This window comes from Peromyscus eremicus, chromosome 2, assembly GCF_949786415.1.
Source record: "Peromyscus eremicus chromosome 2, PerEre_H2_v1, whole genome shotgun sequence".
In the NCBI taxonomy this organism is placed as follows: domain Eukaryota; kingdom Metazoa; phylum Chordata; class Mammalia; order Rodentia; family Cricetidae; genus Peromyscus; species Peromyscus eremicus.
This window is the reverse complement of record NC_081417.1, coordinates 14,629,627-14,648,859: the sequence shown is the minus strand read 5'-3', so window position 1 is coordinate 14,648,859 and position 19,233 is coordinate 14,629,627. Positions and strand designations below refer to the sequence as shown.

The 19,233-nt window shown below is 41.2% G+C and overlaps 1 protein-coding gene across 2 annotated transcripts in view; it reads left to right on the top strand.

The window, feature by feature from the left end:
- The window catches only part of Dpy19l4 (dpy-19 like 4), a 64,439-nt gene that overhangs the window by 7,851 nt on the left and 37,355 nt on the right, over positions 1 to 19,233 (top strand). The window contains exons 3-7 of one of the 2 annotated variants that reach the window (XM_059253851.1): positions 7,217 to 7,341; positions 13,543 to 13,633; positions 13,905 to 14,026; positions 14,571 to 14,716; positions 17,380 to 17,503. In XM_059253851.1, coding sequence (XP_059109834.1) covers positions 7,217 to 7,341; positions 13,543 to 13,633; positions 13,905 to 14,026; positions 14,571 to 14,716; positions 17,380 to 17,503 — 608 coding nt within the window. Of the gene's footprint in view, positions 1 to 7,216; positions 7,342 to 13,542; positions 13,634 to 13,904; positions 14,027 to 14,570; positions 14,717 to 17,379; positions 17,504 to 19,233 lie in introns of those variants that run through there. The other variant, XM_059253852.1, reaches the window with a different exon arrangement.

Genomic DNA, 19,233 nt, shown 5'->3' with positions numbered 1-19,233 from the left:
ATGTGCCCTCTCAATATACACCGTTAGTGTGATATTGTAAATGCCTCTGTTTGAAAGGAAGCATCTCCCAGGCTTTATCACATGTTCCATAGCAATCCGGAAATCTTGCTAAGCACAAGATCTCCTTACCCTGGGGTAGGAAATCTTTTGTGTTTCCTGTTGTATTCTTTGGGAGTTCCTTGAAGCTCATTTTTCCTTGTGGTCCTTGATTTTGTCTCCTAGAGGCTTGCCCTTCCTTACTATCTTCCTTACCTGAAGAGGGCATTAGACCTATGTTGCACATAAGGGCCAAGCAGCTTTCTTTCTTTCTTCTTAGATTTATTTATGTATTATGTATACAGTGTTCTGTCTGCAGGCCAGAAGAGAGCACCAGATCTCATTACAGATGGTTGAGAGCCACCATGTGGTTGCTGGGAATTGAACTCAGGACCTCTGGAAGAGCAGTCGGTGCTCTTAACCTCTGAGCCATCTCTCCAGCCCCCCAAACAGCTTTCTAAGGTTGCTTCCTGCCTATAGGAAGTTAAGGGCCGATATATATTTGCTCAACCAAGTCAAGGTGCTGTATAGTGGCGCACACCTGTAATCCCAGCACTCAGGAGGCCAAGGAAGGAGGATGGAGAGCACAAGGCTGACAGCAACACAGTGTCACCTTATCCCAAACAAACATACAAGCATGCTATACAGTGGCAAGCATTTGATAACATCGTTGCTGTGAGTAATTACAGTTGTTTTTTATTTTTTAAAAATAATTTATGTTTTTATTTTATGTACATTGGTGTTTTTCCTGCATGCATATCTGTATGAGGGCTTTGGATCCCCTGGAACAGGAGTTATATTTATGTGTATGAATGTTTTGTCTGAATGGATGTATGTGAACCTCATGCATGCCCTGTGACTGCTGAGACTGGAAATGTGTGTCAGATCTCCTGGGAATGGAGTTGTCAGCTGCCATGTGGGTGCTGGCCATCAAACCTCAGTCCTCTGGAAGAGCAGCCTGTGGTCTTAACCACTGAGCCATCTCTCCAGCCCTATTCTTTTATTATTAGGTGTGTATGTCTGCATGTAGGTACGTGCATATGAGTGCAGGTGTCTAGAGAGGGCAAAGGTGTCAAATCCCCTGGATCTCGAGTTACAGATAGTTGTAAGCCACAAGAAATAGGCGTTGGGAACTGAGCTGAGGTCCTCTGGGAAAGCAGCAAGTACTCTTAACCACTGAGCCATCTTTCCAGCCCCCTGCTTAGCAGTATTTCATTGTTTGACTCTATCATAATTGTTTCTTTTGTTGGACATTTGGGTTGTTTTCAGTATTCAGTTACAAATGTTCATGCTGTGCACTTTGTGGATGTATATTTTTATTTCTTGTGGGCAAACCTTTTATTAACCTAAGTTTTTTTCCTTTCTTTCTGTTTCTGTCTGTCTGTCTGTCTTTTTCTCTCTCCCTTTCTTCCTGTTTTTTTTTTCTAGACAGGGTTTCTCTGTGTAGCCCTTAAAGTCCTCTGTAGACTAGGCTGACTTTGAACTCAGATCGCCTGTCTCTGCCTCCTGAGTGCTGGGATTAAAGGTGTGCACTATCATACCCAGCCTTTTTTTAGAGTCAGGTCCTCACTAAGTTGCTCTGGCTGGCCTCAGGCTCTTGAGCTCTTCTTCACCTCAGTCTCCCAAGTAACTGGACTTGAGGTGTGCAACTTTGCCTCTACCTAATGAAGCCTTTGGGAATGCCTGTCAAAAGTGAAAAGGCCTGTAGCTTTCCAACTCTCCAGGTCTTAGTGGACTTAGGAGCCTGTCTGCAGGCAGAAAGCCGATCTGAGAAAGCTTTTCGGCCCCTCTGAGTGTGTTGTGCTTTGGGGAAGGAAGTAAATATTTGTGGCTATGGAGACAGATGGTCAGTACTATTTTATTATTCATTCCCAAACATGCGCTGTTTTTCCTAAAAGTGGATTACATCTCCCTTCAGTCGCCCTTCGATTTGGACAGCCTCATGGAGGTAGTGTCTTTCCCTGTCCCAGTGAGAGGCAGGCCTGTGACAGGTTTGAGCCTGTGGAATGTGAGTGGAAGAGCAGTAGACTAGCTGTGAGTCCAAATTGTCTGCTTTCTTGCTCTGTTCCTCTGTCATGACTAAAGGGCTCTAGGAGGCCCAAGCATGGCAAACACAGGCAGGAGCTTGGCAAACATGGCACTGACAGGTTTTGCCTTTTACCCTCTCCCCCTCGATAAAAACCATTAGGTTACATTCCTAAAGCTAGCCACCAAGGTCCATTCCCTTATTTGGCCACTGACTCATTCCTGAGACAAAACACCAAGGTCCAGCAATCAAAATTCATTATTTGGCTAATATGTCCAATCAGGATTTACTGGCTCACCCTAGCACGGTCTCCCCTTTCTCTCTTTAAAAACCCACTCCTGCAAAAACACCTGCTTACTGCGTGCTTGCTGCTGCTGCTGCTGCTGCTGCTGCGGTTCGCTGTCTGCTTTTGCAGCCTCCCACCCGTGACTTGCTTCTCTGGGGTAATAAATCTTTGTGCTGAGAATTTGGTGTCTCTGTGTGCCCTGTACCACCTGCCAGGGGCCTGTCCTTCCTTACAGTGATGACAGCATGTCCCAGACAGGGAGGGATACTTCTCGTGAAGACAAGAGAAGACCAACAACAAAGCTGAGGTCTTGAATTAAGCAGTAGCCTGAATTGGAGTTATGGTTGACTCAGAATCCACGTGTTGCTTGCGGTGGTGGTATATTTCTTTAATCCCAGCACTCAGGAGGCAGAGGCAAATGCAAGTGGGTCTCTGGGAGTTTGAGGCCAGCCCTGGTCTATAGAGTTCCAAGACAGCCAGGGCTACACAGAGAAACCCTTTGTTTTGGAAAACAAAAACAAAAGAACCTATGCACAATGAAAGTGAGAAATAAAGCTTTGCCTTGTAAGGTATTGATATTTTTAGTTTTAGTTTTTGTTTTTAAGATTTATTTATTTACTATACATAGTGTTCTGTCTGCATGTATGCCTGCATGCCAGAAGAGGGCACCAGATCTCATTAAAGATAGTTGTGAGCCACCATGTGGTTGCTGGGAATTGAACTCAGGACCTCTGGAAGAACAGCCAGTGCTCTTAACCTCTGAGCCCTTGAGGTTTTTTTTTTTTAATTAATAAAATCATTGTTTGTGACCTGAGAGAACCAACTTTCATTAAATGCCCTCTGACTTCCACATGCACATGGTAGCATGTACATACATAGAAATTTTAAAAAAGGTATATAATTGAAATGTTAAGAAACAACAACAAAAACTGTCATCTGTATTACTGATACTGAAATGTATGAGATATATTTTATTTTCTATGCTTGGTCAGCATTTTAAAACTGAAAGTTATCTGATTGTGCTAGTTTATGACTGACAACTTAATTGAGAGTCCCAGTTTTTGTTGTTTGTTTACTTATTTAGAAAAAGGCCTTGCCCACAGGTAGCCCACAGCAGCCTGGAACCCATCTGTATGTGCTTTGCCTGCCTTGACCTCTGTACTGCTGGATTATGGGCATTACTGTCATCTTCAAACTGAATTTTTAGTCATTTATTTATTTATTCATTGTGTTTGTTTTTTGAGACAGGGTTTCTCTGTGTAGTCTTGGCTGTCCTGGAATTCCCTTTGTAGACCAGGCTGGTCTCACTCAGAGATCTGCCTTCTTCTGCCTCCCGAGTGCTGGGATCAAAGGCGTGCATTTCTTTTTTAAGGGTTGATATTAGGCTGTCATTGCTTCTGTTGCTTTATATATTTATGAAAGTACACTTGTGTAGCACAGTAATAACAACTGGTATCTGCTGTGCTTTTAGCATGTACTAATCACTAAATGCTTTGGGAATAGGAAATATATAAGGAAATGTGTGTGTGTATTACATATGTGTATATGATGCATATATTTGTGTTTATATATAATAATTATATATTGTAATATCAGAGCTAGTAACTTGAAAGAACCAGGCATATAACTGTGATGTCAGCACCGGGAAGGTGGCGGCAAGAGGATCAAGAATTGAAGTCGAGCTTCCGCATAGTGACTTTTAGGTCAGCATAGTCTACATATCACCCTGTCAAAAAGCCAGATGAAACCAAACCAAAACCAAATTTTAAGACAGTTATATCTAGGCTGGCTGTAGTGGCTCACACTTTTAATCCCAGCACCTGGGAAGCAGAGGCAGGTGGATCTCTGTGAGTTCCAGGCTAGCCATAGTGAGTCCTTGTCTGAAAAACACCACCAATAACAACAACAAAAACCCAAACCATAAAACAGTGATATCATAGTGGCACTAATAATTGATTTATTGAACAGTTTAAAAATATTTAGAGTATTTAGGTTATTTTTTATTTAGAGATGTATATTTTATATGATAAAGAGTAACTTTTGCAAACACTGAGTTTTGTTGACCTTTCAGTGATAGGGATTGAACCTGGGCATTGCCCATTCTAGGTAGCAGCTAACACTGTGCTAAGTCCACAGCCTTGAGATTCTTGTTTAACTGATCTAATAAATCAAAAAGTTGATTTCCCCGAAGTTGTCTGCCATTCAGTACCAGAGCAGTGGGTGTCGTGCCTTTGGGACTTTGCTCCCTGTCACAGCTGTCGTGAGACTGCATCCTCTGTGTGCAGAGTCCAGATGTGTTCTGTGCTAAGGACTCCCATGCAGACAGTTTCGTGTGCATCCTTCTAAGACAGAACCATCAAAACTCATTGAAGTATATATAATATATAAAGGACTGTTGTTTATAGTATGTGTACAATTATTCTTGAAGGGAAAATATATCAACAGTAATTCAGAATGAGTATGTTTTTTAGATATTAGTGCATTCCTTTTGATTACTTTTAAAATAAATGGACATTTTTTTCTCATGTTTTTATTTGTTTGCTTTTTTCAAGACAGGATTTCTTTCTGTAGTTCTGGCTGTCCTCTGTAGACCAGCCTGGCCTCGAGATCTGCCTGCCTTTGCCTTAACCAGTTTTCAGTATATTGTTCTTTAATTTTAAGCATATTTACCTTGTTGTGAAACAAATCTCTATAGTGTGTTCATCATGTAAAATAGACTTTAATTAAAACCTTTTTCTTGGGCAGGCAGTGGTGGCACACACCTTTAATCCCAGCACTTGGGAGGCAGAGGCAGGTGAATCTCTGTGAGTTCAAGGCCTACAAAGTGAGTTCCAGGACAGCCAGTTACACAGAGAAACCCTGTCTCAAAAAACCAAAAAAAAAAAAAAATTTTTGTGTGTGTGTGTGTGTGTGTGTGTGTGTGTGTGTGTGTGTGTGTACATCTGAGCATGCATAGAGATCAGAGGACAACTTTTGGTAATTATTTCTCTCCTTCCACCATGTTGGTCCCAAGGATTGAACTCAGGTCATCGTGATTGGTGGCTAGTACTTGTCCCCACTAAAGCTTCTCTCTGGCCCCTAGCCTTTAGAACCTCTTTCCCTTGTTGGCATTTTAATTAGTGTGACACATTTGTTACAGTAATAAATCCTGATGCATTACCCTCAAATAAAGCCTATCCTTTATTCAGAGGCTCTTACTTTTTACCTTACGTCTGCTTACTTTTGCTGCCATGTTTTTTGGACTCTGCTCTGACAGTTTCTTAGGTTTTTGTTCTGATGGCTCTGACATCCATCTGTCCTTTCCATCTCCTCTGCCTTCCTTTGCTTGTAGTAGGGATTAACCCAGGGCCTCACAGATACCCAAGCAAGCTTTCCAGGAACTGAGCTCACGGTTGGAAGAGTCCTGGTCAGGTGTCCTGCAGGATGAGTTTGACATTCCTCATGCTTAGACTGGGTTATGTGTTTTGGGGAGAAACCATTGAGTTGGGATGTCATTGTAATCACTTCGTTTCAGGACCTTGAATGTAGATGTAACTAACCGTCTTATTAAATAAGAAACACAGAGCCGATTCAGAGAAGAAAGCCAAGAGGTCAGAGCTAAGAGCCTTACCCTTCCTGTTTCAGCCAAGAGAGCTCTCCGAAAGGGAGCTACTTCCTGTGTGTTTGTCTTTATAGTCTTTCTGTTCTGCCTTCTCATTGGTTGTAAACCCAAACACATGACTGCCCTCGTCACTGCCTGTCTGTAGAGACTTCCAGGTCTTCTATGGTTGGTATTGAGATTAAAGGCATGTGTCTCCAATGCTGGCTGTATCATTTTATACACAGAGATCTACCTAGCTCTGTCTACCAAGTGCTGGGATTAAAGGCGTGCGCCACCACCGCCACGCTCTTGCTATGGCTCTAATAGCTCTGACCCCTGGATAACTTTATTTATTAACATACAATTAAAATCACATTTCAGTACAAATAAAATACCACCATATTTCCCCTTTTCTATTTTAATAAAAAGAAAAAAGAAAAAGGTTATAACTAATAAAAGAAAAACTATATACAAAAGTACAATAACTATATACAATATATACAAGTTATAACAATAATACCTAAACAATGTCTAGTCCATTTGTATTTGACAAATTCAGAGAAAATAATTTTATTATCTATCCTATTTTGGTAAGTCCAAAATGTATCTAATTCACTTTCTATCCTAATTAATCTTCAACTATAACTAACTAACCTTCAACTATAACTAACTAATCTTCAACTCCCTCAGAGACCCAAGAAGGAAATAATATTAGCTAACAAAAATAAAAACAGGAAGTGCATGCAAGCAATTTCCAAAAAATTTGTGAGTTGACAGAAACAGCCAGCTGCCTGGACAGTCACCTGAGGTTTCTCCGCAGTGCTGGGGCATCATCTTCAGCCTATAGGCTTAGCGTATCTGACAGACTCATTTGTGAAGTAGGATGTACACAAGGTCAACAGTTCAACCTCACATTGGGCCGGTGGCCAGGCAGGAAGTATAGGTGGGAGAAGGAGGAGAATAAAGCTGGGAAGAGGAAGGCTGAGTCAGAGAGACACTGCCAGCCGCCACCATGACAAGCAGCATGTGAAGATGCCGGTAAGCCATGAGCCATGTGGCAAGGTATAGATTTATGGAAATGGATTAATTTAAGCTGTAAGAACAGTTAGCAAGAAGCCTGCCATGGCCATACAGTGTGTAAGCAATATAAGTCTCTGTGTTTACTTGGTTGGGTCTGAGCAGCTGTGGGACTGGCGGGTGAGAGAGATTTGTCCTGACTGTGGGCCAGGCAAGAAAACTCTAGCTACACTTGAATTACTTTTTGATTATCTTCAATATTCTTTTTCAGATGTGTCGTGTCAGCGCTTTGCAAAGATATTTATTGGCTGTCTCGCAGCAGTTATTAGTGGTATGATGCATGTTTTCTACTTATCAGCATACCATGAACGGAAATTCTGGTTTTCCAACAGGCAGGTAAGAAGACATTTGTGTAATGCGTTTCTTTGGGGGTCATATATATATTTGGTAGGTGTAGCAAGTGCCATCTTATTTATAGGTATTAGTGAAATGTTATAGAAGCTCTTTTGAGACACAGTTACAGTATCAACCTTAAAATATGTAATAGGCTGGTGTGATGGCATATACCATTAATCTTAGCACTGGGGAGGCAGAGGTAGGCAGATCTCTGAGTTCTAGGCCAGCCTTGTCTACATAGCTAGTTCCACACTGACCAGGCCTCCATAGTGAGACAATCTCAAATAAAATGTAATTAGATAGTTTGTAAAGTAGAAATTATTAGGGTGCTCTCCTTAAATATTATCTGGGACTGTTTAGGAAAATCTGGTTCAAGTGTATGAGCACTGGCTGCAAGAGGCACCAGACCAAAGAAAGACTGGCAGATCTGGGTTGCAGAGGAGATGTGGGTGGGGCTCCTGTAGAAGTGAGTTGTGGACAGCAAAACAAGTGAGACCTTGAGATTGGAATCCAAAGGAGGTGGTGATAAAATGGTCAGAACAATGCTAACTTCTTTCCAACAGAATACACTGGTTTATATCAAGCTAATACCAAGGACACCAGGCACATTCGGGGTGCTAATGTAGGTAGGATGTAGGTCTAAGGTTCCAGGTACCACTCTGATAGTTCCATCTGTTTATAATATGCTAAGAAACGGGGAACAGATCAGAGCTACTCAGGAGAGCCATGGTCAAATCAAGCTAAATCTCTCTGGGGACTTGCAGTAAAGTGTGGTGGTATTGGTTAGCCTCTTAGTAGTTTTGGTAGCTCATATTTCAGAAATGTGGATTTCAACATTAAAATACTTGAATGCTTAGGTTATATAATTACATGTATTTAATTTTGGAATTAGATTGTATAGTTGCAATTTTGGGGTAAGGTTGAAGATGATTAACAAACACAACAGGATTTACATTTTACATTTTATTATATTTTTAAATCTGAAAATTACATTTATTAATTTGTGTGTATGTGTACGGTATGACAAGTGTCTTGATCCACTGAATCATCTAACTGGCTCCAATAACAGTATTAAGATGTTTCCTCATGTTTAATGTTTGGTTTTAAATTTTTCTTTCACAGAATCCTTAATCACTCTAGTTATTTTTGAAATTTCATCATTTGACCTTTGAATAAATTTTCTCTCAAAGTTCACTTGACTATATGGAGTTTTAAAGTTTTGAGTTCACAGTGCTGCTTCTTGTTTCTTTAGTTTGTCACTGCTTAATTTTGAGCAAGTGCTTAAGCTGGCTGTATGTTTTTGGACACTGATTTGTATAAAAGAATGAATATGAACACTTTTTACTGAGTAATTACTGACCATGTCTGTATATTGGTTTAGTAGCCTATACTTTTTCCTTAAAAGTCTGTATCTTAAGCTGGGCATATATCCCACCTTTAATCCCAGCACTCAGGCTGAAGCAGGTGGAGCTCTGTGATTTCAAGGGCAGCCAGGTTTGCACATAAATTACAGAACAGGCAGGACTCTACAGCAAGATCCTCTCCACAAAGAAAGAAGAGAAAAAATAATCTCTATCATTATAGTTGTCCATGCCAAGTGTAGGGAGGAGCAAGATCCTGTCTCCACAAAGAAAGAAGAGAAGTAATAATCTCTCTCGTTATAGTTGTCCATGCCAAGTGGAGGAGCCTACCCAGGAGCCTCCTCTCCTTTGCTAACCTCCCCTCCAGTTCTGCAAGCCGGCAGTCTGGAGTGTTTAGGATCATTGTATTGTATAGGCAGAACTGAGAACAGCAGAGGTTTGAAAACGTAGCAGGTGTTCTGAAGAACATATAATCACAGTAGTGTATACAGATGAAAGACATTGGCACTGAGAGCTTCTTCAAAACTGCAGAACTTCTCAAAACTTGTAGAACCTACTTTAGAATCAGTCTACATTTTAGTAAATTTATTTATTTATTTATTTATTTCAAGATCAAGTTTCTCCGTGTAGCCCTGGCTGTCCTGGAACTAGCTCTGTAGATCAGGCTGGCCTCAAACTGAGAGATCACTTGCCTCTGTCCGCTGAGTGCTGGGATTTTTTTTTCTTTTTTTTTTTTAGATACATTTTAAGGACTTCTGGGATTTGGAACTTTGTCTAATTCATTTCCTCGTCTTTCCAACTTACTTGTTTGAAAGTTGAGATGTGTTACTCTTAATGTAATAGCCTACAAAAAAAATGAATCAGCATCCTTTCCCACTATCCCCTTTCTCTTTTAATGTGTGTTCTTTTCATAATTTTTGTTTGTTTGTTTATTTGTTTTGCTTTGTTTTTATTTTGGTGACAGCTCTGTTGACCCATCCCTCATGTAATACATAACTTCAAAGATGCACCATGATCACATAAAATGTAAAATGGCATAACAGTAAAAATATTCATATTTATTTTGATTGACTCTGACTTTTGGTGACAGGCTTCTGAACAATTTCATCTAGTAAAACCACCATCATTCCATCCACTGGTCCATTGTTCTGTCTTTTCAGATTTCCTGTCCTTTCGTTTTTTCTTAAAAAACAAAGTGTGTGCTTATTTTGTTCTCCTGGACCACAGTGACATCAGGCACTTATTTACTTATTTATTGTTATTGTGTATATACACATTACGTAAGTTTACCTATATAACATGCAAGCAGGTGCCCATAGAGACCAGATGGAGTGCTGGGATTAAAGGTGTGTGCCACCACTGTTCGGGCCCCAAAAATAATTTTAAAAGAAATTCATTTAGGTCTGCCTTTATTTGGACTGCTAAAACAAAATACTACAAATTGGGCTGGAAGGCCAACATAAGTCACAAGCAGATTTAGTATTTGGTGAGGACCTGCTGCTTGCCCTGTCTGTCTCTTTCTCTCTCTGCCCCGCCCCCTACTTTCTAAGACAGAATCTTTTTTTTTTTTTTCTTCCGAGACAGGGTTTCTCCGTGTAGCTTTGCGCCTTTCCTGGAACTCACTTGGTAGCCCAGGCTGGCCTCGAACTCACAGAGATCCGCCTGGCTCTGCCTCCCGAGTGCTGGGATTAAAGGCGTGCGCCACCACCGCCCGGCTCTAAGACAGAATCTTACTGTGACACCGGCTGGCCAGGAACTCACAGCTCTATCAGCCTCGGCCTCCAGAGTGCTGGGGTTAAAGGCGAATGCCCTTAGGCCCAGCCCAGGACCTGCTTCTTGATCCACAGGTGACCATCTCACTGTGGCAGAGGGATGAGGGAACTCTAGCGCCTCTTTCAGAAGGCTGTGTCCTCATGGCATACCCACCTTCCAAATGCCCTCTTTCAAATCCTGCCTAATACTAGGGATTAAGTTTCAACATACAAGATTGATCCCTGTAGAGGCACTAACATCCAGACCACAGCAGTTTCTAAATGGGAGAGGGGTTCATTGACCTGGAAAACATTTCCTCTTGGAGACTCACAGTGGAAAGCATACGGAAACGGAAGTTTTACAATAAAGAAACTCATAGGACTGTTAAATCTAGTTTTTTTCAAAACGAAACTACAGAACTGTTGGTATTTTTTACATTTATTTAAAGGCAAAGTCTTGTTATGTAGCCCAAGCTGGCCTTGAATTCCCAGTCCTCCTGTGTGACCCTTTAATGCTAGGATTACAGACTTGAACTCCAAACACTTAAAATTTTTATTTGTATTTATTTATTTATCTTAGCTATGTGTGCTCAGGGCAATTAGAGCACAACTTTCTCTTTCCATCATGTGGTTTCCGGGGGTCAAACTCGGGTTATCAGGCTTGGTGGCAAGTGCTCTTACCCACTGGGCCATCTTGATGATCCCAAGACTCTTTAAGTAACACTCAGTAAAATCTTAAGAAGTTAGAATTTTGGAAAACTGCTCGTAGGGGCTTGAGAGATGGCTGATTGGTAAGAGTGCATATCGCTCTTACAGAAACCAAGTTCAGTTCCTTGTACCCATATCAGGCAGCTCACGACAACCTGTCATCTGGCTATAGGGGGAATCGATGCCTCTGGCTTCCACAGGTACCTGAATGCACACACGAGCACACGTGTGCACACACACACAAACACACACATACACATAATTAAAAATAATAAAAAATAATAAAAAAAATGGTTCTAGTAGCATTGTTTTTTAAAGGTTTATTTATTTGTTATGTATACAGTGTTCTGTCTGCATGTATCCATGCTTGCAAGAAGAGGGCGCCAGATCTCATTACAGATGATTGTGAGCCATTATGTGGGTGCTGGGAATTGAACTCAGGACCTCTGGAAGAGCAGCCAATACTCTTAACCGCTGAGCCATCTCTCAAGCTCCCCTGTTTTTGTATTAGTAGATAAATACAGGTTGAGTATCCCTTATCCAGAGTACCATGGACCAAAGTGTTTGAGATTTGGGTATTTTTTTAAATTTAAATTTTTTTTAAATTTTGCAATATTTATGTATACATAATCTGACATCTTGGGAAGGGGTTCTAAGCCTAAGCACAAAATTCGTGTATCTTATAGTTTCTTACATGTAGTCTGGAGGTATTTTTGCATTTCTGTTGTGCTAGCCTCTTTACTGTTCTTCCATGAGGTCAGGGTAGAACATTTTTCATTTGCATCACACACACAAGTTTAAGATTTTGGAACATTTAAGATTTCAAATTTTTTGGGTTGGGGATTTAGCTCAGTGGTAGAGCGCTTGCCTAGAAGGCCCTGGGTTCGATCCTCAGCTCTGGAAATAAAGAAAAAAAGATTTCAAATTTCAGAGCCGGGTATGGTTGTGCACACTTTTAATCCTAGCACTCGGGAGGTAGAGGCAGGCGGATCTCTGTGAGTTCGAGGACAGACAGGGCTACACAGAGAAACCCTGTCTTGAAAAACTAAAAAAAATTCAGATTTTGAAGTATTCCAACTTAATCTATATTATGTGTGAAAATAGCTTGATGTTAGAAATGATCTGTTCAGGGCTGGGGTATTAGTGCAGTGTTGGAGCTCTTGCAAGGCCTAGGGTTTGACTCCAGTACAGGAGGACTGTGGTGGAACAAAAAGATTGGCTTAGCATTAAAGAACACAGAAAATTCTGATGGCATTTGTTTGTCTGAGATGAGGTCTCACTGTGTATTTTCTGGTTAACCTGGAACTTGGTAGCAGATCAAGCTTGCCTCAACAGAGATCTGCCTGCCTTAGTCTCTAGAGTGCTGGAATTAAATAAAGGTGTGAGATACCACACCTGGCTTTTACCCTTCTGTTTTTTTGTTTTGTTTGTCTGAGTGCTTTATCTGCATGTATGCCTGCATATCAGAAGAGGGCATCAGATCCCATTTTAGATGGTTGTGAGCCACCATGTGGGTGCTGGAAATTGAACCTGGGTCTCTGGAAGAGCAGCCAGTGCTCTTAACCACTGAGGCATCTCTCCAGCCCTTATCATTATGTATGCTTTTAATTACTATATTTTTTTTGGTTCTTTATAGTTGAATCTTAGGCTTCTTTTCTTTCTGATGTGGCGATTGAACCTGCAAGCCCTCCACCATGGAGCTACATATCCAGCCCCTTAGCACTGTGAGTCTCGCTTACCTGGAAAACACTGATTGAGACTCTGTGGTTCCTCAAATGTACCTGTTAAGGCCTCACTCTTATCAGTATTTAAGGTTATGTATAGTCAGAGAAAACACTGCTTTCAGGGTAAATTTATCTTATCTTAGACTTTTTGTTTTTAAAGTCATTTACACTTTTTGATACAGAGTCACACCATGTAGCTCAGGCTGGTCTGGAACTTACCATGTAGCTCAAGCTGATCTCAAAGTTGATCCTCCTGCCTCCACCTCCTGAGTGCTAGGACTATGGCTGACTTTTATTTTAGATTCTGACACTTCAATTTATTGTCATTACCTTTTTACTATTATTGCTGTTTTTTAGGATATTCTTTGGGTTTTCCTTCTAGAATTTCCTTATATGTAACATATGATGATATATCAATTATAATTCATTTGAAACCTTAAGTGTTTTCAGTAAGATGATTGCCAGACTATTGAGAAATTCAATCTATTAATATGGTAATTAAGGAAAATTCAAATATCTCTAGGAATAAACTGGTGAATCTTTGTCATGTCAATTTAAAATATGAAGGAGACAAACAAACCGAACCCAAGAAGGTGAGGGAAAGGAAGAGTACAGCTGACATTTAACCCTGACATTTCACTACTTATCTCATTGTAGGAACTTGAACGAGAAATCACATTTCAGGGAGACAGTGCTATTTATTACTCCTATTATAAAGACATGTTAAAGGCGCCTTCATTTGAAAGAGGTATGACCCACCACAGCTGGGATTGTAGTAATAGTGTTGTTCTAAAATCAAACACTCTTCTTAAAGGTCTTCTTAAAGCTTTAGGATGTGGGGATTTGTCTCAGAATGTAGCTTATTTTTCTTTATGTACATGATAAGAAAGTTGGGAAATGAGGCAGCTCGTGTTGCCTTTGAGTGCCTTTCTGTTCGTATTAATTGTGGTGACTAATGAGTAATGTGTCGAATTGTCAGAGCCGAGCAGTAACCTGCAGAGAAATCTTTGTATATTTAGGTGTTTACGAGCTGACGCACAATAACAAGACTGTCTCCCTGAAGACTATCAATGCTGTGCAGCAGATGTCTCTGTATCCAGAGCTTATTGCCAGTGTTCTCTATCAAGCAACTGGGAGCAATGTATGTATTTCTTTTGTATTTTATTATTTTTAGTTTAGATTTATTTCATATGTGTGAGTGTTTTGTTTGCATGTCTGTATGTGTAGCACATGTGTGCTTGGTGTTCTCAGGGTTCAGAGGGCATCAGAGCATCTAGAACAGTGGCTCTCAACCTGTGGGTCCCGACCCCTTTGGAGGCCACATATCTGATATCCTGCATATCAGATATTTACATTATGATTCATAACAGTAGCAAATTTGCAGCTATGAAGTGACAGCAAATTAATTTTATGGTTGGAGGTCACCACGACATGAGAAACTATTAAAGGGTTGCAGCATTAGGAAGGTTGAGAACCACTGGTCTAGAAGTTACAGGTGGTTGTGAGTCACCTTGTGGACTCTGGAAATTGAACTGAGGTCCTCTGCAAGAAGAAAAACTGCTCTTAACTACTGAACTCTCTTTCTAGACCTCTTTTCCACTTTATTGTCCGTTTTCTTACATAGTTATGTATCCTCGGTTTGTTTAACATCATCCTCTTTATCGTTCTTTTCTTTTTGCTTTTAGGAAGTGATTGAACCAGTATATTTCTACATTGGCATTGTTTTTGGATTACAAGGAATATATGTTACAGCTTTATTTGTTACAAGTTGGCTTATGAGTGGCACATGGCTAGCAGGAATGCTTACTGTTGCGTGGTTCCTAATTAATAGGTATGAGGGGTTTTTTTATTGATATTTATAAAATTTTGTTCCAAAAATATTCCCATCCTTACAATTTTCAGCTATAATCTGCAAAACTATTGATTGGAATGCTGCATGGTAGAGTTTAGGTAGGATTCCCCTCAGGGCCTAATCTAGATGTATGATCACTTACAAAGCAGGTCTGGGAGCCTGGTGATAGTGACGCACATCTTTAATCCCAGTACTTGGAAGGCCCAGGTAGAGCTCTGTGAGTTCAAGGCCAGCCTGGTCTACAAAGCAACCCTGTCTGGGGGGGGGGGGGGGGGGGCGGGGGGACGGGACACGGACAGACAGACGGATGGACGGACGGACGGGACACGACAAAAAAACAAAAACCAGGTCTGGGAAGATGGTTCAGTTGTTAAAGCATTTGCTGTACAGCATGGGAACTAGAGTTTGGATTCCCAGAACCTATGTAAATACTGGGTGGATGTGGGCTGCCTGTAACTCCAGCTCTCAGAAGTCCCCCCAGAGCAAGTTGGTCAGCCTGTCTTGTCATTGGCAAGTTCTCCGCTGATCACAAGACCCTACCTCAATGAGTAAGGTGGAGCACAGTCGAGGGAGAGTACTGGTCAACCTCAGGCCTCTTTACACATGGTTACACATGTGCTCCCATGCACATGACAGCACACACAGGTGTATGAGGGTAAAATGAAGCAGAGAGCTTTCTCTAGCTGAGAGAAGTGGTGACATTAAAGAGATTCAAAGATGAGTAGGAGTCACTGGGCCACAGCTGGCTTGAAGCGAAGAGAAAACGAATTCTGTAAGCATGTAGTGAGCATGTGAGAAGACTGCTTGCTGCTAAGCCTGATGACCTGAGTTTGATCACTGGGACCGTATGGTGGGCCAAGAGAATAGAGTCCTACAGATTGCCCTGTGACCCCAGCTGGTATACTGTGGCATGCACCTAGCTAAGTTTTAGGTATTCCTGGTCTGTTCAAAACCTTGACTCAAAAAAACTTCATTCCAGCCTGATATAATGGTGCACATCTTTAATCCCAGCACTCGGGAGGCAGATGCAGGTGGATATCTGTGAGCTTGAGGCAAGCCTAGTCTACAGACCGAGATCCAGGACAGCCAGGGTTCTTACACAGAAAAACCCTGTCTCCAAAAAAAAAAAAAAAAAAAAAAAAAAAAGATGTTGTTTTACAGTAAATAATCCAAGAGACTGCAAGAATATCATTGACAGATGTCTTTTATAACCTAATCTTGGAGAGAGCATAACATCTCTTTGAATATATATATATAAAGTGACAACATTAACACCAGAAGCCAAGAACCACTAAGACCAACTAGTACTCTTGTCATTTGAGCATTAAATATGTATCACCACATTTAAGGAAGAAGCCTGGAAAACCCATTTTTCTTTTCTGCTGCTGAGGAACAACATATAGCTTTTTACATGCTAGTCAGGGACTCTCCCACTGAGCTAGTTCCCAGGGGGGTTTTATTTTTGAGACAGAATCTTGCTGTGTTGACCAGGCTGGTTGCAACTTACTTTGTAGCCCAGTGTGGTCTCAGATGCACTGTCTTCTCCAGCACTGGGATGGCAGACATGCCCCACGTGAAGCTGGAGAGTGAATGCAGGTTTTTGGGCATGTTAGGTAAGCACTCTGCCAACTGAGTGCATCCCTGGCTCACTGTTCCTCATGTTCTTGATGTTTGTGTGCTGCACTTTGGTATCTATTGGTAACTATCCCTTCTGGGTTATTTGGGAGGAATGGTGTCTTATTGATCAGCTTTTTAAAAATATTTTTATGTGTATGGATGTTGCCTGTGTGTATGCCTGTGCATCACATGTATTCTTGGTACCCACAGAAATACAAGGGCCAGAAGAGGGCATCAGATCCCCTGGAACTGGAGTTATAACCACTGTGAGCCGCTGTGTGGGTGTTAGGAATTGAACCCGTGTCCTCTGCAAGAGTAGCCTTCCCTCAGCCCCCTGATGAGCTTATTCTTGAAGGCTCAGTCCTCAGTACCACTCTGCAAGAAGAAAGCAAACTGCTTCTGGAGCAGCTGCTGGCTCTTATCTGGAGGGAGCTGCACAGCTAAAGCTGCTGCCTTTTTTCTGCTCTCTTCGGGTATCCTCTACTTCCTTGTAGATTTTTCTGGCTTTCTCTTTCACCAGCTCACACTTGAGACAGCTTGCAGCTTCCTGTCTTATGTGGAAGTCATCGAATAAGCTGTTTTAAGGAAAGGAGCTTTGTTTCCTTTTGGTTTTTGTTTGGGTAATGCTGGGTATTGAACCCAGGGCCTGCTAGGCAAGTGCTATGCCACTGAGACATATAATTGGTCCCTAATATAAATCACTGTGTGTACATGAGGGTGTGTGGTACTTAGAGCCTTGTTGTATAATAGGTTATATAATTACAGTAATATCTCAGTGTGGTTTATTACTACTTTTTTTTCATGAGAGGCAGGGAGGGAGATTAGTTTTCAGCATGGTTGTACTAGAAAGACAAGAGACACCAAGCAGCAGGCATCTCATACCCATCCTCCCAGGGATGTGATGGGAGCTGTGAGTGTAGGTAAGGACAAGGGGGAGAGGTGCACATAATTAAGCAGTCCTGAGAGAAATGTAATGTTACACAAGTGTATGCTCACTTTTGGTGTTCCTCTGTGGTTCATTTTAGGGTAGATACAACAAGAATCGAATACTCCATTCCTTTAAGAGAAAACTGGGCTCTACCATACTTTGCATGCCAAGTTGCTGCACTTACAGGCTATTTAAAAAGAAACTTAAATGCTTATGCAGAGGTAAGACACAAATCTGTTTTATACATCACAGCTAATTCTGATGCTCAGCTAGTTCTGATGCTTTGCAAATGTGGTACATGTTTTGTTTGTTTTGAGACAAAAATCTCCTGTAGTCCAGTCTGGCTTCAAACTCCTTATGTAGCTGAGGCTAGGCCTTGAGCACTTAATCCACCTGCCTCCATGTAGGATTATAGTTGTTGACAACCATGCTGGACTGTGGTACATAATTTTAAAGTAAGTCATATTAGGAGTTTACTTACATTCAGTGAAGCATGTTACAATGTAACATGTGGTTAGGTAGTTGTTATATCATGTTTTTTCTGTAGTCTGATGGCATCTAATTATTTTTAGGAAAATAGATGTTATATTGCTTTTAGTATGGTTACTTGACAGTTACATGAGGAATATCTCACTTTGGAAGTTAATCTATCCGAGTATTGTGTTGCCATTTCTCTTACTTCAGGAACATTTATGCCCTTTAGTCCTCAGAACCTAAAGAAATACGACTGAAGACACAATGGTGATGGAGGATGGCAGTGGTGTAAATTTGGATGGCAGTGTGGCATATCTTTTGTTCTCTCATTCCTGACTGAGATGTAGTAGGTTAGTCAAAGTTGAAGGAAACTTCCATCCCAGATCATCTAGACTCTTAATTTTTTGTTACTGTTATTGCCACAACGCTATTGGCAGTTGAATGATGCCTATAGACTGTGCCACAGAATGACTTTAGTAAGATGCATGTCTGCAAAGACAGGTAATTATCTCGAAGTTGACTGGAACATAGCAGCCCTTTGGCAGTTTGCCTGCCTGTCTTAGATAAAAAATTCCTGTGTATGGCTCTGCGGACTCCTCATGGGAGACGTTGCCTTGTTGGAGGAGGGAATATGGGAAAGGTGGGAGGGGGGGAGGCGAGGGTGATCTGTGATTGGTATGTAAAATGAATAAAAAAATTCCTTAATAAAAAAATTTCCTGTCTAGGAAGAGACCAGAGAGACCAAACAACGTCTACTAATAAAGCTGTCTGTCTGGAATATAGGGCAGGAATGACGGCAGGGTGTGGCTTCATGGTCGCTAGCTTGTGCAGGCACCTTCACCACCCAAAAATCAATGGGAGGAATTATTGGATTCTTCCTCTATTTTAAATCTCCATTTGTATTTTACGTTAGTAAGAAGTGGACACAATAGGAAACAGAAGGGCTATAGTCTCCTTACTGTAGATCCATTTGCAATGATAGGGGTTGTGGAATGTTATTTTAATTGGGCAAAGATGTGTTACATTTGTTTATGCTGTGGAATATTACTTTAACTGTGTAAGGGTGTGTTACATTTGTTTATGCTGCATTTGTTTAACGATGTAAGGATGTGTGTTTAATTATGTAATGGTGTGTTGCTGTTTCACCTTGCCTGCCTACGTATGGCACCTGGTCTGATAAAAAGCTAAATGGCCAGTAGCTAGGCAGGAGAGGGATAGGCGGGGCTGGCGGGCAGAGAGAATGAATAGGAGGAATGGAAAAAGGAGGAGGAGAGAATGAGGGAGACAGGGCGAGAAGCCAGGCAGACAGAAGAAGCAGTGAAAGTAAGATATACAGAAAGAATGTCAGACCGGTAAAAAGCCCTGAGGCAAAAGGTAGATAAAGAGAAACAGGTTAATTTAAGTTAAAAGAGCTAGCCAGAAACGAGCTGAGCTCTGCCAAGCATTCATAACTAATAAGAAATCTCCCTGTCACAGA